This window comes from Cydia splendana, chromosome 5 (genome assembly GCF_910591565.1).
Source record: "Cydia splendana chromosome 5, ilCydSple1.2, whole genome shotgun sequence".
Taxonomy (NCBI): domain Eukaryota; kingdom Metazoa; phylum Arthropoda; class Insecta; order Lepidoptera; family Tortricidae; genus Cydia; species Cydia splendana.
Window position 1 is genome coordinate 1792623 of NC_085964.1, and position 19017 is coordinate 1811639.

Sequence of the window (19017 nt, forward strand, 5' to 3'; positions counted from 1 at the left end):
CAAAATGTCCTCACTTAAGTTCAGACATATAAGTCAAATACTTGGCATAACCACAATACCTTATCCCTTCAAGTGGCGCCAGCGAAAACGCGAAAAGTAGTCAAGTGGCGCCGCGGATTTGCGCAAAAGCAGTCACGTGGCGGGGCCCCAATTTAATAAGACTTTTATTTTTAAGATTATATCACTAAAAGGGACCTAACATACGATTTATTTTACAAAACAACCTCTTAAAAATCAAGACTGAACTCGGACTAGGCGGCGGACGCTCCCGAATGAATGGTCCTCACCAACAAATAACATACCAAGTGTATTTGTGTTTCTTACGGTATGTTATCCTTGTCTAACTCGCTACCTAATTTTGGGCGCTAGAAGAGCGTAACTATACTTAAATGCGTCCAATGTCACCTCTAAATACTAAATACGGCAACACCTCATTAACCACTCACTGGTGGCCGACAGCTTACAGGTTTTCGCATCGACCCGTGAGTGGTGGGCCGCCAGTTTACTGCTTTTCGACCCGACCATTAACGGGTTCACCGCCACTTGAAGGGTTATTTCAAGGTCTGTAAAGTAATTTGCCAATATAAATAAATACCAGCGCCCTAAAGTTACTTTCACGGTCACGAAAGCAAAAACAATATTTCGGTATGGTCCCGGAAAACAAATAAGTAACCAAGCAAGTAATATAGCCAAGTTAGTTCCGCACCAACGGAGATCGCTCTCCAAATAAGAAGCATGCGTAAAATAATGATTTGTTTTACGATCTCAAAGAAACTCATACGGAATCTAATAACGACAGAACAAGCGAGGTTATCAGGTGGAAAATTCTCTCTTTATTCGCTAATGGCAGCCATTTCCGTACGCGATTGCTGAGACGCGTCATAATGGGGTTTGATTCGATCCTTTCAAAGTGGGGATTGGTTTCATGCGTGCTGACCATCAGGGCTTCAATACGGTAGTACTAAAATGCTTAGAGCTTTTGCACACTGACATTCCATATTTTTAGCGAGATAAAACGGTTTTTTAACGTGATCTTGTTTAGTGCTATCTTATTATAAAAAAAATAAAAAAATTACCTTATTATAAAGGATAAAATAAAACATTATCCTTTTTATATGCGCTTATAACTGATATGTTTGAAGTCGGTTCCAAGCCACTGGCATCTAGTCTATTAAAATATTTTATCAGTGTCTTTGGCCTATTAAGGTATATATGTAACAGTTATCAGACACTATAGGAAAGTGCTCACAAAAATCCCAACATAGCTATTTAGTCATGCCCTCATTTTTAGGGTCACTTTAATATTTATTGGGTGACTGGGTTACAATTACAATGATATATGTTAAAATATCATATAGACCCTGAGATCTCTAAGCCCAAGGCTAGAACGGTTTAACTATAAGTAATCAAAAGATTACACTGGCCACTGTGCCAGAAGCGTTTTGCGAATTGCTGCTACAGGCACAGCCAGCGACAGCTTTAACGGGACACGGCAGAGCATTAATTAGAGATTTGGCGCCGCTCTGATTAGACGCTTGTGACCGGCCAGGTGACGCGCGGCTTAACTGAATCTTGTTCACGCGCGTAATAGCTGTCCCGCTCTGTGTTTGAGCGACAGCGAAGCGCAATCGCTGATGTTCCTTCATGTACAGTTGCGCAGAATTCGAATAGGCAGGTAGTTATGAATGTTGCATAGTAAAATATCAAGTTTATTTGTTTCTAAAATATTACCGGTGGTTTATTGTATTTATTTACAATACCAAAAGCACCATCAACAAAATGCTTAACCAGGAAATGTTTTCGTTTTTGGTGCGATGCTCAAAATTTTAAATGCAGTTACAATTTTGGTGCCGTGACCAGGATATCATATAAGTTGCAAGTTACAACTATATTTAAACAGACACTATCTAGCTTGCTGGCTAATTACTCTGCTGGAGCATAGCAAGTGGCAACTTCAACAGACCACATACAGAGCAGAGAAGAAAATGGCGAAGCAGCATGTCTGGGAGTTACCCTCAGTGCCCTATTTACAAATCTACCTTGTATAACAATTTGAAATATGTACGCTTCTCGCTCCACAACATACCATAGCTCCAGTAAATACTCAGCTTTGCGTATGTGTACGCTAGCCGATTTTCGTCTCTTTCAGAATCGAGATCAGTTAGTACACATGCAGAAGTAGCCATTTAACATTAATGACATTTGCTTAGCAGCTTTACCGTCGGTGCTATGAGCAATATTTGTTTATTTTTACGAGCGTTAAACTTTTAAGAGATTCAGGGGCAGTGCTGGTAATAGCGGGTGCGATTGTTTCTCATTTGTGTTAATGTTTTATTCGGGGTTCGTGCTGACAAGCTCTCGTTAAAAAGGTCCGGCGCGCTAATTGTTTAGGGATGGTGCCTTCGGCCATCTTCCGTTTTTAACGAGCACACCTTTGAACTTGGAATGCCTAACATAGAATACATATGTAAGTGTATGAAAATAGTCAATGCACCAAGATGTCCAATATGGGAAAGTATTGCGAAATTATGGGAAAGCTTAAATTCGATAAATCGACTTCATTTCTTAATAAAACATTTAAAAGCAATCCTTAACTTTCCCAGTCTGAACCAGAAATCACAATTTTCCGATATTTCTCCACCGATTAAGAACAAAGCGAAAACCGTGATGTACTTTTAATTTTAATGCCCGCCTTACTCCGGCTTTTAAAACGTTTCAATTCTCTTTCCCTTTCGAAACAACAGCGTCATTGGGCGTACCTAAATGGTTTCTGTTTGTACCGTGCGACTTCATTAGTAGAAATTAAATTTCGTATCCTTCGTTAAGCCACTCTCATGTACCAAACCCCCCTTCCCCCTCCGGGTCCAATATTGGAGTGCGTATTCAAACAAACCACATAAGTGGCCCTAGAATTTCATGCGACGGCACCGAAATTGCACGAACAGAACTGGTGGTCGATTCTAATCTAACAATTTGTCATGGTTCTGATACGACCGTGACAATGGTCTTGGTGATTGGCGCGTATCTCACGGATGGTATCGTCTTGGGTCGTCCCATTAGTTTTTCGTCAAGTTCTTAAATTAATCCTATTCTGCTTTCGTCACTCATTCTACATTCGTCACAATCGTCCGTGGCTTTCAATGTAGAATGAGTGACGAAAGCAGAATAGGACTAATTTAAGAACTTGACGAAAAACGAAAGGGACGACCCAAGACGATACCTCACGGATAACTTTTACTTCATTTCGCGTGCACCAATCAGTGTGAGCGATCTCCAAGGTCGTATCAAGATAAAATCAAAACCGTAACAGGTTGTTAAATCTGAATTGGGCTCCTGGGTCTACATATAGAGGTGGCGAATGCGGTAGGTCTGCGTTTTATTAAATACCAGCTGCAGTTAGCAGACTTTGACTCCTTTGAATTGGTCATGCGAAGGTCTATTACTCGTACATGCTCCTCTTCCTGGAAATGGAGCCAGTCAATAAGGACTGATATAGACGGCGCGCGAACTCGTATGCGATTTTAGTTACACTGAGGACTATTGGTTACATCCAATTCAGCCGACCAACCAAATACCGCAATGTAATGGAAACTCGCATGCGAGTAATGAATAGAATCAGGTATTGCTTTGCGGAAATCCATAATTATTAATTCAAACCAAAATATTACTTTGCTAATCCGCGAAAAGATAACGTGCTAGTCAATCAGTGCTAACCCGTTATACTTACTTGCGTATTATTACATTTATTACATGCAATTAATGTGCCCACCCTCCCACCGCAAAAATAAATACGCAAATATATATAACAAACCACCACCAAAAGAACAATAATACTCGATACGTGTTTCGCCTCTATACGAGCCATCTTCAGGGGATGTTGACAGTCTGACGCCCGGCAACGGAAACGGAAACGGGTGATGATTGACTAACACGTTATCTTATCGCAGATTAGCAATAGATATTTGTTTTACAAGGGGGCAAAGTTGTTGTTTAACCGCTCGTGCTAATATTGATACCCGAGCAAGCGAAAGATTCCAAAATTGAATTCAAATAATGGGATCTTGAGCGTTGCGAGGGTTTCAAAGCACGAGGGATAAACAAAATCTGCCCCCGAGTGAAACACAAAAATTTTCACCACACCAACCCGAATAAAATATTAACTGTAATATATCAAACAAAATCAAGCCAAATCAAATACAAATGAATGTTATTTAATATTTATCATTCAAAATCATCATTTAAAATTCAATTCTACCGACATAAGAATATATGGCATAAACATAAGAAAAAAAAACTCAAAATTTTCATTTGATTACTTTGCTTCATATGTCCATAAAATGCAACTTTGCTATCAGTTTTTGAACAATCAAGAGAGCCTTTACCAGTTGGTGTGGTGAAAAGTAATATTTTGGTTTGAATTCGCATGCGAGTTCTCGCACCGTCTAAATGAGCCTTAAGTTCTCAGTTTCTCCCGGTGCACTACTGTAGGTACTAAAAAACCAAACTAGTACCTTTGTGAGATTATAAGTACTAGTTTGGAGCGATCTTTTCAGTGAACGAGCACGCACAACTCTAACTTACGCACTTAAGCTTAGTCTACAGCTCACAGAGCCACCTAGTAATTATACTAATTATCATAGTCGTTTTCCATGACGCTAGTGGAAACAAAACTAAATTATATTATATGATTGGTAATGGATTCCCGATTTCCTTCACGACCACTTTATTTTTAAACCCAACATAAAAACGGGTTATTATTTTTATCACTCTATGCAGGTCCCGTTTGTTTATATTGTCCAAATCACGTATTCGGTATTGTTTATCTAGGAGCTAGGCGGCACCCGCGGCACGCGCGTGCATGCCCAAAACCTTTTGTTAAGAAACGAGTAATATTTTTCAGAATATAACGACTACCTTTATTGTCCGTTGAAGTGGGGCCCGGCGAGAAAATAATGGGAGGGCCTTTTGTACATCTGGTAATCGCCCCCCCCTTTTATAAGGACATTTAGGTTTTTATTTAACATGTTAGGGTACAAACTGTACAAAGTAATTTGATGCTAAATGGTCGGGTGTGGAGGTTTCATTTGCGATGAGCGGTGATTCTTAATGTTCCCATATTTTCAACGAAGCAATTGTTTTTGTTTAATATCTAGAATATTTTAGGTCTAACAGATGTAAGCGATTAGGCCTAAAGCAATGATACCTATTAAAGCTCGTATTTTTATACTTGTAAAACTTGTATATTATAGGATGTTTCAACATAGGTAAGTAAAATCACGATATTTGCCCAAAAAGTGAACTCATTAGCATCGCACAAGGCAAAGTTGGTTAAACAGTAGATAGTACATACCTACTGAATTTGAAAGATCATGCGAGAATTTCTTATGGATGTCATTGTATTTGTTTCTTAAAGCATTTAAAATTTTCTTCATTTTGACTTTTCATCATCATCATCATCATCATCATATCAGCCAGAGGACGTCCACTGCTGGACATAGGCTTCCCCCAAAGAGTGCCACAATGACCGGTCTTGCGCCACCCGCATCCAGCGGACTCCCGCGACCTTTACCTGGTCGTCAGTCCACCTTGTAGGGGGTCTACCCACGTTGCGCCTTCCGGTACGTGGTCGCCACTCGAGAACCTTTCCGCCCCAACGGCCATCGGTTCTACTTTTAGTTCATGATAATAGGCTGCGAAACATCAGGTTGTAGGTGCTTTTATGAAACGCGCCGGCAACGGGTTTTCAAACAACATTGCCGGTCTAGGCCGTCAATAACTACCTACTTCACCGGCAAACCATTATGTGCCCCCGTATGTCCCGGCCTCGTTTAGTGCATTCAAAATGTCTTTTTAATAAGAAAGAAAATCATCGATAATAAGGACGTTAACTGTTCTACGATGCGTCTATCTTTGGAGATCTATACGTACACCATGCTTCATTTCGAGTAAAAAATGTTAGTAATAGTTATCGGCTGAACACAGGAAACACAGATACAATGTCTATGATCTGCGGCTCAAAATTGTTAATTCCTTTAACCAAACTCTTTTGTTGACAGGACCGGCCTTTAGCCCACAACGCGTCAGCGCGCGTGTTCCATAGCAACCAGAGTCTCGTGCTACAGAAAGTTACGAGGCACTCCTCGGGACGGTATGCTTGCTCCGCGCTCAACGCGGAGGGCGAGACGGTCTCGAATGAGCTACACTTTCGTGTTAAATGTGAGTACAAAGTCGTCATAATTCAACACATTCACTGCCAGCGCGAGCTACGCGCTACGAGCGTAGGCGATAACACGGCTTTTCCCGTTTGTAGCGAAAAGTGCCTATGAACAGAGAACCTGCCTGGCGCTGGCAGTGAATGTGTTAGTCCACTGTATCCTCAACAGTCAATCATCCATATTATAAAAATTGTGAGTTTAACCATACCAAATCCAGTAAGTTCCAAAAACAATACTGCAAAATGTACAAAAGTGACACAAACTTAACTCAAAAAGACGTCGGTGTAATATGAGTCATCCTTAACTCGTGAGCAGCGCTCATTACCGCTCAGCGCTGAGTCGCTCAAATGCGCCCAATTCATTAATCGCACCAACCGCAGTAGCGCCTCGCGGCCACGTGGCGCGGGCCTCTATCACTAACCTCAAGCCAAAAAGTCGCATCTCCACATGACTTCCATAATCACATACGGCTTTTCGCAACCCAGATTCTAACTTACGTCTCCCCCACACCCAGAAACGCCTCCAGCAAACTTTCCTCTAATTGTTTTTCCCCGACGTTTGCCGTCTGAAAGAAAACAACGACTCGACTTCGTTGCTTAGCAATTTAAGACTAAATGGAGTTCTTGCCTTTTTTATTCGAATTAAGCGATCATTCGCGCGCCCGATACGCTCAACATTTCAGGCGAGTCATAACAATGGAGCAATCGGTGGGGAAAGACTTCAAATTGTACCTGGCACCGCTCAAAGTGTCTGAAAGGATTTCTAAACAATGGTCAATTAGAAAGCGGATTTGGTGGCGGTGATTAAGCACCGAAGAGAAATAATGGATATAAATTAAATAAGAGTCGCCTCAGGTGTGTACCGTCACAACAAGACGGCACATTTAATGGCGCATTACGCGGGATGCGGTAATAAATTGTTGTTGCTCGGAGAATTGTTTTGTAATGAAGTTACTCGGAGAGACGATTGGCCATTACGAGCCGTTTTTATCGCATCGCCGCGTCCCGTGCACTCTTTACGGCTACTTATTGCCCTTTAATTACTTTCTATTCCGACGGGAAGTTTCCGCGCGCTCATGTAAAGGGGTGCCGTGTCCTACATACAATTAGTGGGTAGCGCTGAGACTACCGATTTGCATATTTCGAAGGGCCCTCAATTTGGAATGTTTGACTTCGATTTCTCTAACAATTTTGGTATAAATTCTTGAACCGTTAAGGGTATATCAACAAACTTAAATCAATTTCAACATCTACGCAGCATTTTCGCGTAAATTTAGTAGCTGGTAGAATTTGGGTCAACAACAAAGTGAGCGCGTGACGCTTGCTTCTAAAGGCAATTAGCGGTGGCCATAGTTTTCCGTACTTCCCGGGCCGCTCACCCATCGCGCTCAATTACAATTTAATATGTAGGCCCGCCAACGGCCGGTCCGACCTTGCATCAATATTAAACGAGATCTTCAAATTAATTGTAACAATCGTTGGCTCCTTTTGCATTTTACATTGTTTCGGGTAACTTGGCGCCGGTTCGATGCGGTTATTTCTGTGATTCATTTTTATTATCAAACTTTGGTGTTGGCTTTTTGTGTGATGTTGACACGCAACAATACACCTACAATTATGAAGCGTCGTTAAACATGATTCATGCCTCGCGTCAATTTTAAAGACGCCGATAAAACAATGCTGCTCGACTTCAAGGAAGCATTTTTCCTCCTGTCACGGACTCATCCAGGCGCGGTGCGATGTATAGAGAACGCTGTGAATGCCTGGCAACCTTTGTGACAGAGTAAAATAAGTAGAAGCTCTCCAAATGCACACACCAGCTGTGTAGATATCTGTTTATTCTAAGTTCAGATCCACTTTATGATTAATTCCATCCATTCACTTTTGCAGCTCATAGACACAGATACTTTTCTCTCTACAGCCATTGCATTCGGTTGAGAGTTAAGTTCATCGGCATAGTTCAGAAGTCTGTTGGTCGACACTTGGAGTGCTTCCAACGTCTGCAGCCATTCCTCTCAAATAATAAAAAACTCAACAGAAGAATTAGCATTAGCGAAGAAACAGACATTGAAAAATTCGGGTAGCCCTGCCAAATGTAGGTACTTTGAATATAATAGAATTATATGATCCGCCGATGAGACCATCAAGTGCGAAGAATCACAACAGGTAACAGGCAAAAAAGAAGAAAGACATAAAATATACTTACAAATAGTTAATTAAGAAAAGTTATACAGCAAGAAGATAAAACATAAAGACTTAATTAAATTAAAATTACATAACCTATGCATCCATCTGGACTGAGTACAATGCTTTATAGGTCAGGTCCAACCATACCTTGGCCTGGCTTTGATGACAAAACTTGTAACCAAACAGTTACCTACCTAAAGTATAGGAGATGCGCTACTTTTCCTTATTACATTAAACTATTCTCGTGTCACATACCTACGTGCCGTGGAGGATCGCACCGCTTAATGCAGGATACACTCGGTGTCACCGTTCACTTAAAGAGAGCTAGCTACGTGACTGACCCGACTCCTCAAACGATGTCTTCGAAACAGTAAGGAATGTTTTGTTTCAAGCGTAATTCGTCCGTACAATGAGCTTCTTTGAGCGCTCCTCGTAATTTGAATATTTTCGCTTTGATCACACCCAAGTGATGTCGAGAACGCGTTTATTAGACGCAACTTGGTAATGATGCCGACATTCAAACTGGAGGGAATTGATTCCTTACAATGAAGTAAAATACGGTGTGTGGGGCGGGCTGATGTTAATCGCGATTAATTTATCACTGCATGTGTCGAGGCGCTCGCACTTGATCAAAGTCTGCGAGTCGGGACCGCGCACCGGCAACTCTTCAAAGGGGGCACAATTGCACGGGAATTGTATTGGGGGTACTGCCGTTTTTCGAGCATCGATAAGGCTGCTTTTCCACTGAGGTGGAGACGTGTGGAGATGAGAGGAATCAACCAATAGCATATTTTGTTGTAATCTATATCTTGTCCGGTCCACTGGAATAGTCTAAAGCGATTTAAGTTAAAATTCTGGTGATGCTTGTCTCGTTAATATTTAGGTATCCAAAAACTTGCAATGCAGCAGAGTAATCGTTTTTTTTTCTTATGTTCGTTGTTGCTGGTATAAGACAGCATACCTTAGAAATTACTCCATTTTCAACTGGGTATGTTAGAAAACGGTCTGGTGATCAATCCCATAATAAAATTATTTTTCTAATGCAGCGGTTCTCAATCTTTTTTTTGACGGAACCCTTTTGGAAAGCGAAATACTTGATGGAACCCTACAATGGCGGTGGCGGCATAGTACAATTTTTCGAGGCGACTAAAGAATAGTGTTCTAAATTCTTGCGGAACCCCTGCAGGGGTGTCGCGGAACCCTAGGGTTCCGCGGAACACACTTAGAGTATGGCTGTTCTAATGAATTTGTATATAACAGTCAAATGAGGATAGGAAAAAAATACGAAAGAACTTTTTATTAAAAAGCATGTATGAGCACGGAATTCGGAGAAATAATTAACCCCGGCCTTTAATGTTATAATTATCATGATTCGTACCAACGCAGTAAAACACTTACATATTTCGACATGTACAAGAATCTCTAGAGCTTTGCTGAATATAAATGAAATTTCTACAATTCTGGGATTTACGCAGTATCTCAAAATTACCTAGTTACAAGATACGAAAATAGAATAGGTACCTACGAGTATGTTTGCGTGAGCGTTCATAATAAAAACATCAGGCAATACATTTTCAAAATACATGGAAATATGAATGTTTGTTTATTGTACGTTAAATTTGTATTCATATCTTCAGACGCACCATCATGTCGCACCGGCGCTGGCTCGCCATCCGGCGTGTCCGTAGTCGGCGCGGCGCGGGGTGAAGCCGTAGTCATCGTGTGCGAAGTTGACGCAGACCCACCTGCAGCTGTGTTCAAGTGGAAGTTCAACAACTCGGGCGAGACCATAGATGTGGCTGCCGACCGGTATACGTCCAACGGCAGCGCTAGTAGCCTCAAGTAAGTTCATAACATCGAAGATCAATGATGTCCAATATCCATAATAGAAAGAACCCACAAGACTTCTTTTGCCATTAGTGGGATCTTAGGATCTATGTTTTTTTGAGAGGCTAGACTCTTCAACAAAAAAAAAGAGATAAACACAGTTAGGTACACTTCTAGAATGATTGTGTATCAAATTTCGAATTATTTCTAAACAGAGTTAAACATAACATGTTCAGTTAATAATTAACCAAGAAACCAAGTTCAATACTGCTCCCCTAATGGTCTCGAAGCAGTTTTTCCTGCGTCAAAATTCTTAAGATGAGTTACAAAAATTTTAAGAATATCTTTGACTCAAACCTTGTTTACAATATCTGAAACTTTGTGTGTGTAGATATACGCCGGTGGCGGACTTGGACTATGGCACATTATCCTGCTCGGCATCCAACGAGGTGGGCTCGCAGCTCGCGCCCTGTGTCTTCCAAATGGTAGCTGCTGGTAAGCCAAGAGAACAAGATATTACTAACTGAATAGTCTGAATAGGCTTCTTCTGGGCTTCTCAAATAAAAAGCGTAATAGTAAAATTATGATCGAATGTTTTTGACGAGAATTAAAACCGAGTATAATTCTTGTAACTGGCTGCCAAGAGGCATGCTTTCAAAACTGGCAGTCAAACCTTGAACCTCAATAACAAATCTCTTATGATACCTTCGCCCAGGAATGTCAAGAGCCTTGCTTTAAGGGTTATCAGAAACTGTACCTAACGTCTTAACAGTTTATTAAACTGATTTCCAATAGGTTGACAATTTCATTAAACATTCATTGTTGTACAGGCAAACCGCATCCGCCTCGCAACTGCTCCTTATGGAATCAGACGGCGGAATCAGTAGAAGTGTCGTGCCTCGCCGGTTTTGACGGTGGTCTGCCTCAGACTTTTCTGCTGCAGGTCTACTCTGCGGGCGAGAGCGTGCCCAGGTAAGTTACATCTTAAGGGTCATCGTAAGAATTGCGCGCACTACATTTAGTATACACACTTACTCGAGGGGTGTATGCAGATACACCCCTCGCAGCACCAACGTTGCCTACATGTTATATTGCAAAATATATCGTTAAATAAATAACGAACCATGTATAGTATAAATTTAGGCCAGATAAAAAATGTCGGTAAAAATTCCAAGTTCCTCATACCTACATTAATTATTCCGCAAATTAGTACCTGTACGAACATCCGTGGCTAAAAGGCAAACATCATTATTTTAACGTCCAACGTAAAGCATGAGCCCTTCTCGCTATATTTTATTTCCCGTACTATTCCGGAGCCCTCGGGAGTCCGTTAATGAGAGCGCATAATGGAAGGGACCAACGGCGGCGACAACGTTTTTATCCGGCCTGCGAGACTTGTGGCTATTCTTTAACCGGTTTGCAGCGGCTGTGGGCTTATCCCTCTTTTTCGTGTGGAAAAGCAGATCATGATTATTGTCGAAGTCTTAGCTTAAAATAATTAATTGTCACTGTTCGATAGGGTTTTCAACAATTTATTTGTAAGTGTAAGTGTATTATATTTTCTGGAATAAACTTACTTATAGTTAAGTGTTTTTTAAATATATATGTTCATAAGTTTTCGTGCATAGAAGTCCGGAATTTCAATAGAGCTTTCAAGTTTCTGTTCGCATTTACTGGTTCATTGCTTACAAGAGCTATATCGCCTTCTTTGCCCTTTCTTCTGGAGTCGTAATGTATGACCATTGCCAGCAGTAGATACCTACAATTTTGCTGGACTCTTCTTACATCCAGAGATCCTTCTCTCATTTAATTAACACCTAAATTCGCAGTAAACATACGTAAAAAGAGTTTTACTGTTCAGCTAACAGAGCAGCTGCGAAAAGCTTTGCGAACAACAGCCCTGTCCAAATAAAATATCTGCGTCTACCGTCTCTTAGAGTCTGACGAACTCATTCGTCCTCCTAAAGGGCGATTTGCGTGTTTCCTAACACGGTTGACGACGTATGAGCGGGGGATAATATTGGGTCCGGTTTGTATATTCCTACAAATTTCTTTGTATTTTTACTTCTTGTGGATTACTGCGATCCATTTTCTTAGACTACTTAAACTATACTCTGTAAATGAGTACATGGAATTGAATTTGTAACGACATATGTAATTTTATTTATTATTAAATTGTTGATTTGTATTTTAAACATGACATTTTGTTATTTTGTTCATTTGTAATATTGTTATCTTTATTTGACATTTTAATGACAGTTACAAATTATTTACGTTGACATCGACTTTAATGTTAATTTGGTTTATATTCAATTGTTTGACATGTTTTTCATTGTACAGTCGCCATCAGATATATAGGAGCGGCCAAGGTGTTCACAATATCTGAACACGCGCTCTAACGCCCTGACAATAGAGGCGTGTTCCGATATTTGTGAGCACCTTGGCCGCTCCGATATATCTGAAGGCGACTGTACATGACGATCCTTATTGGGAGACACAATTAATCTTATTATTTTTTTATTTTAAATTTATAATGTAATTTTTGACGATCATGATGAGAAGATAAACATAATTTTGACGAATGTAGCAAATTTACAATAAAGATTTTTAAGAGAAGAAATTTACAATCATCTTGCAATAAAGAAAATCTAATCTATATAGAGAAGAATTACCAGGCAAAATAATTTCCTAACTCTTCTTTTGGAATTGTTAATCCAGATTCATGCCTATAAAATACCGACCCTTACCTTACTGGAACGGCCGTCAAAGCTGTTATACCTAGCTTTTAATAGCGAAGCCGGGTAGGCGAAAGATCATTGCCGAAATAGCCGCAATCAACTCCAAGGAAATTCAAGCTATATTGCACTCTATTCCAATGCAAGAATGTTCAAAATCGAAAAACACTATGAAGCGAGTTTCCTTGGACGTATTTCAGTGCATCCTAAAAGGTGCTCGCTAATTAGTATTATTTAACTATGCAGAATGCATGCACAAGACGTGTACTAGCAGCTGTGGTCGGCGCTGTAAGGGAATTTCACCCGATACAATTAGGTTGCCGCTTGCCGCTGTAAAATGCTGTACGACGACAGAATAACGACCTGACAACGTTACAAGAATTACCCAATTAGGGATGTTACTGTAACGAGACGAGAAATGCGCACATATTATTATAGTATACAGGATGATTCATGAGACGTGAGCAGGACTTATCCTGCACACTCAGTAACTGATAATTGATCGATCACCGTCGTATTTAGGAGAAACAACAACAGTTTTTCCTATTTTTTAACTTTTTGGTGAGGGCAAATTTAATTCTCAACAATCATGGTCACCCTACAGGACCTAATTAATAAACATAAAACCTCTTTAACCGTAATGGCATTTTGATTACGAAGAAAATAAACTGTCAAACTTGAGTGAGATACGAGTTTTCAAAAGTAACCAGACCGTGATGACAGTAATGACATTCAATTTGACACAGAATATCGGTAGTTTAGTATTCTAAATTTAGGGTGACCATGCATGTCGTAAAAAAATTAATAACTTTTTTTATCAACACGACTAGAAAATTAACGTTATGCTCACTAATACTGATACGAAACAGTTGCTTATAATTAACGATATATGCAGTGTTAGTCCTGCTCACGTCTCCTGAATCACCCTGTATAGTATGTGTAGGTACTTCCAAGGTCGATTCTCATTGCTTTCATAATTTAGACAACCATGTCTTCAGGCGAATTTTGGCTTACAAAATTCCAAGAAATAGACGTTATTATTCTCTGTGGTTGAAATTTCAGAATCTTTATGTTTGGGTGAAAATTCGAAATGCAAATATTTTATTTTATGAGTAAACCTCAAGGGAGTCTTCGCAAGGCAATAAAATATTTAATATAGCAGCTTATGCAGCAGTTAGGTAAACATTTTTATAATGACCTTAAAAATCTAATTCTACAAATAGATCACTTTATGAAGACGTTATGGCAGTTACGGTTAACAATATGTACATTCATTAAATTTAGTAAGTAATAATGTTATAATTCCCCAATGTCAGAAAAAATAATTATTCTAATAAGTTGTGTAGGTGTAAAGGTTAATGATATCAGATAAGATAATTTATGAGTTTGACGACTTTGATTACAATATCATTATTTTTTGTAGAAGTATTGTCGATTTGGTATTAGAATAATAATTAAATCAGAAACCTATCGGATCACAATAAATGCCCTTTAATGCTCTAACACTCGTAGCTATTACGTGAGGATTGCGTACTGATTATATGGAATTCCAATTTAGTTTGGATTAAATTAGTTGAATCGATTCACTGATTGACGACTCAGGATAATTATATATTCATGTAGAAATTACTAAGCGAGCTTACTAAGTTCAATTTATAAAAAAATAATATTTTCTTACATGGACTTACATGGTTTACAATCTTTTTTACATTTGTTTTGGATAATGACGATGATTCTCTTGAACGATTTCGGCCACAGCGACTGTGTGCTTTAGATTAGGTATTTTTAATTAGCGTTATTCTCTCTCTCTCTCTCTTCCTTCCTTGCCGTATCCGGCAATGGCGACTCCATCAACAATTCTTATCCGGATTATAGCGTTATTAGAGTGTAGCTGTTCCACGCTCTGGTGCGCCTTTAGGTAGCTCGCGTATCCTATCTTCTCTTCTTTTCTTTATATAATAATATTATGTTCTATTTACATCTATACACACTTTTCTTACGTTTGCACGATTGTAAAACGAAAATACATCATCAGTTCTAATATGAACCTGATAAAGACATCCCCAGAGTTAATAAAAGAGCATATCTGCATGTTTCAGTTGCGTGAAATTAAGTCATTGGGTCAGTTCATAAGATTCATTTTACAACAGCATTCAACTGGCGCTTGTATCATTTTTCATTCATAGAGTATGCTTTTTGAACTTTGGGCGGCAACAGACACAAAAATATTTCAAAGCAGCCTCATTAAACTTTATCCATGTTAATTATGGAGAACGCCATACACATAAGTAAGAAAGTTCAAAGGCAAATTCTGTCACAAGATGGGTAAGTAGGTCAGTTTTTGTGATTAAATCTCTTTTATTCCATCTTATTTTGACGACCGGTCTGGCCTAGTGGGTAGTGACCCTGCCTATGAAGCCGATGGTCCTGGGCTCGAATCCCGGTAAGGGCATTTATTTGTATTATGAGCACAAATAATTGTACCTGAGTCATGGGTGTTTTCTATGTATTTATATATTATTATATACATCGTTGTCTGAGTACCCACAACACAAGCCTTCTTGAGCTTACTGCAGGACTTAGTCAATATATTATTATGTAAGAATGTCCTATAATATTTATTTATTTATTTATTCCAATGAGCAGACTAACAAAGTTACCGGAAGAATAATACATACGTACGTATTTTGCCTCTCGTATATGGGTAGATCTTCCTGCCAACGTTTTCTAGACGGACTGCAGTGTTGTACAGAAAATAAATAAGCAGATTTTCAAGCTAGGGAATGCGTTTGTGCATACCCCGGGAGTCGGTAACTGCTTTCCTTAAAAAAAAAACATTTTTATTGAGACATAATGTTTTCCTAACATCTTCCAAGGTCATTAAAATTGTAATTTTCCCGGTACCTGTCATAATCGCTGCTCAGCTTCACGCATTATCATTAACGTAGCCTTAAATTTACTACATTGTATATTTCCGGGCTCGGCCTCGCAGATTGGCCCACGATTTATTCAAAAGGAAGGGTTCCTGGAGGTCGCAAAGAATATTAATTACAGGGATTTTATTTGCGTTTGCCATTTAATCTTAATTACCTTACGCGAGTCTTTGAAGTCCGAAATGTTCACGTAGGCACAGTACATGACCTTTATATTACTTAATTTATATAAGATTATAATCTTTAAGTACATATATATTTTCCAATCTCGAACAGCTAAGCTCCTAGCCAGCTCTAATGACGAGCAATATGTACTTACAACTCCTATCTAAATTAATTACAAAGTGCTGCTATTTATGTTTTTACTATTGAATAAACCAAAATATATGAATTACATATTTGAAAGTTAGATAAAAGCCTTCTATATTTTTAGTAGTGTTTCTACTTACACAGTATTAATGTAGTACATATTTCTGTTTTCAAATAACACCAATCAAATGATTCACCTTTCAAAGGTTTTTGAATATGTCTGAGCAGACTGAGTTACACGAAAGTTTTTTAATTAAAATAAAGTTATGAATTACAGTTGGTACTCTAACCGTTGGTAGAAACAAATGACTTAATACCATATACTACACGTGCCAACTATGTTTATTGTTTACCCGATAAGGGCCAGATCAGTAATTCGCTTCAGAATTTATTCCCCCGGGCAACACCGCAGGCAAGTTGCATAATAATGCCAACTTTTGATCGAGAACTTTGCGGGATACGGGGAGCGCTTTATTTGAACGGGTGTCAGGTGTGCGAGTCGCGGTGAAATGAGTATTCACATACAATATTCTGTAAAACGGTGTATGAAAACTTAGACTGTATTCTACGCTAGCAAAAATCTAAAAACTGTGGTTGCATTTTTGCAAACAACTGTGCGATCTTTTACTTCTTACCTTTCTGGCGAAGATTAAATTAAAGACTTGACATACCTATGTCTCTCATAATGTCTTTGATTTGATTCTAACAAGTATCTAGAAATTTAAATCAAGTTTCAAACTCATAGAAATTAAAGGAGATTCTGATTTCAATAACTGAGTTTTATGAGATTAAATTCTCCTGCCTTGGAATTAAAATAGCCGTCAATTCGCAAAACTGATGATTCCAATTAAAGTAACGGATCTAAGCACGGTTTCATCGTGTCAATGTAACCTGAGCTTCGACACGTTTTAATTGATATTCTGAAACAAACACCTCCCCTAAAGTTGTCTCATTTGAGTGTTTGACCTGACGACGTGAGTGCTTATTTGAATATTCAGCGGTGTTTTGTTGACAGCGCGATTATCCCTCACAGGTGCGGGTTTTTATATGTCGTCCCGATATTATACACGGCTGTTGTTCACAACGCCTTCTGTAAATATCGGCATGGTGGACCATTAAGCCAGAACCCTGATCACAGCTTAAAATCTGCAGTGTTTAGACCCAAGGGCTGCTAATTGGACCATGCGCACAATGAGGCACAGGCACATCGCAATGTGCCTATGTATAAATATTTATTGATACCAGTTTCTTCTCAATCCTTTGTCAGTATCTGCTGATAACGACCAATGAAAAATTATACATTATCTACATCTCGGTCAATATACACATCGGCCAAATGCTTAGGTTCGACTATTGACACCTATGTCAAAAGTTTCGATGCCTATTGGAATGCATATCTGGTCTATTTAAAAAGCAAAGACTTGTAGTCGTGTACAAGGTATTTTGTGGACAGAAAGGCTCGTTGTGACGAGCCGTGGGGCGAAAAGTAACAAGATGGATTTGCCGCAGCTGCGCGCGGGGATAAATAAAAGGCGGCGTTTATCACCCCGTTTTGTATAGAAATTTAATTACGGAATACCGGAGTGCGAGTTGACTCGTAGATTACTGGTACATAACGGCTTTCGGGTGATACTAAAAGATAAATCCGCTCGTAAAGTATTCTTTATCGTAATACATTTTAGGGTACGCTTTTCATAACCATTGTTACTTTTGTTACAACCTGATCATCATCAGGCTAAAGACATCTAATGCTGGACAAAACTTTTCACTCGGAATAATAATACATATGTAAAGCCTGGAAGGTTTCTGACAACCGTGGTGAACTTATTGAACTATTATTAGGCACTATGTATAGAACCGGCAGAGAGAACCAGTATTTTGCGCCATGAGTTGTTGTTATTATTATTATTTTTTTTTTTTTTTTCTTTCTTTTATCTGCAATCGGCTGTTTTAGCCATAATCAGATGTTCTGTCGTTTTGAGGGTTTTGAGAGGTATTCCATTAAATACTCTCTCTTGACTTTGATGAGTTTATCTTCTAGTGCCTTTGGTCCAGCCGCAGTATTTGCCACCTTTTCAGCCTACTCGGATTGTCATTGGTGTTTACCAGGTCCCTTGCAAGTTCGTTTGTATGTTTTTTTAGTCGTTCTTTGTATTTAACACAATATCTGTTAACTTCCTCTTTGATTGTTGGAATATTTACGTATTCATGTATCTCTGTATTTTTTGCAAACCATGGTGCACATGTTACAGCCCTTAGGACATTATTCTGAAACCTTTGTAAAATTTCGAGGTTTGAGTTACTGGCCGTTCCCCAGAGTTCAATCCCGTATGTCCATATGGGTTTTATAATGCATTTATACACTAGCATTTTATTAGTTAGTGTCAGAGGTGATTGTCGGCCGATCAGCCAGTACAGGCGCTTGTAATGAAGGTCTGCTTCTTTTCTCTTTGTTTTGATGTGGTTGGCCCATGTTAGTCTTCTATCCAAGTGAAGACCAAGGTATCTTACACAAGTTTCTTGGGGTAGTTGTTCTCCTCTCAGGTTCACGGCTGGACAGTTCTCTCTTCGTAGTGTAAATGTTATTTGTACTGATTTTCATTTCATTTCATTTTCATTTTCATTTATTCACCATAAAGTAATATGTGCATTACATGGTATGTCGTTACAGGCAATCGAATACTTAAATTACTATTATTTACTCACATTTGGCTTTATTCTCCACTTTTCAAGCCATTCTTCTATCTTGCATAAATGAGTTTGTAATTTTTCAGCTGCTATGGTCGGGTTTACGTGACTTGCAAGACAGGCT

At 39.1% G+C, this 19017-nt stretch overlaps 1 protein-coding gene across 1 annotated transcript in view; it reads left to right on the forward strand.

Annotated features, from left to right (window-relative positions):
- The window catches only part of LOC134790436 (nephrin), a 639608-nt gene that overhangs the window by 528385 nt on the left and 92206 nt on the right, over nucleotides 1-19017 (forward strand). Inside the window, exons 10-13 of the mRNA XM_063761218.1 lie at nucleotides 6057-6216; nucleotides 10039-10243; nucleotides 10620-10723; nucleotides 11059-11200. Coding sequence (XP_063617288.1) covers nucleotides 6057-6216; nucleotides 10039-10243; nucleotides 10620-10723; nucleotides 11059-11200 — 611 coding nt within the window. The remainder of the gene's footprint in view (nucleotides 1-6056; nucleotides 6217-10038; nucleotides 10244-10619; nucleotides 10724-11058; nucleotides 11201-19017) is intronic.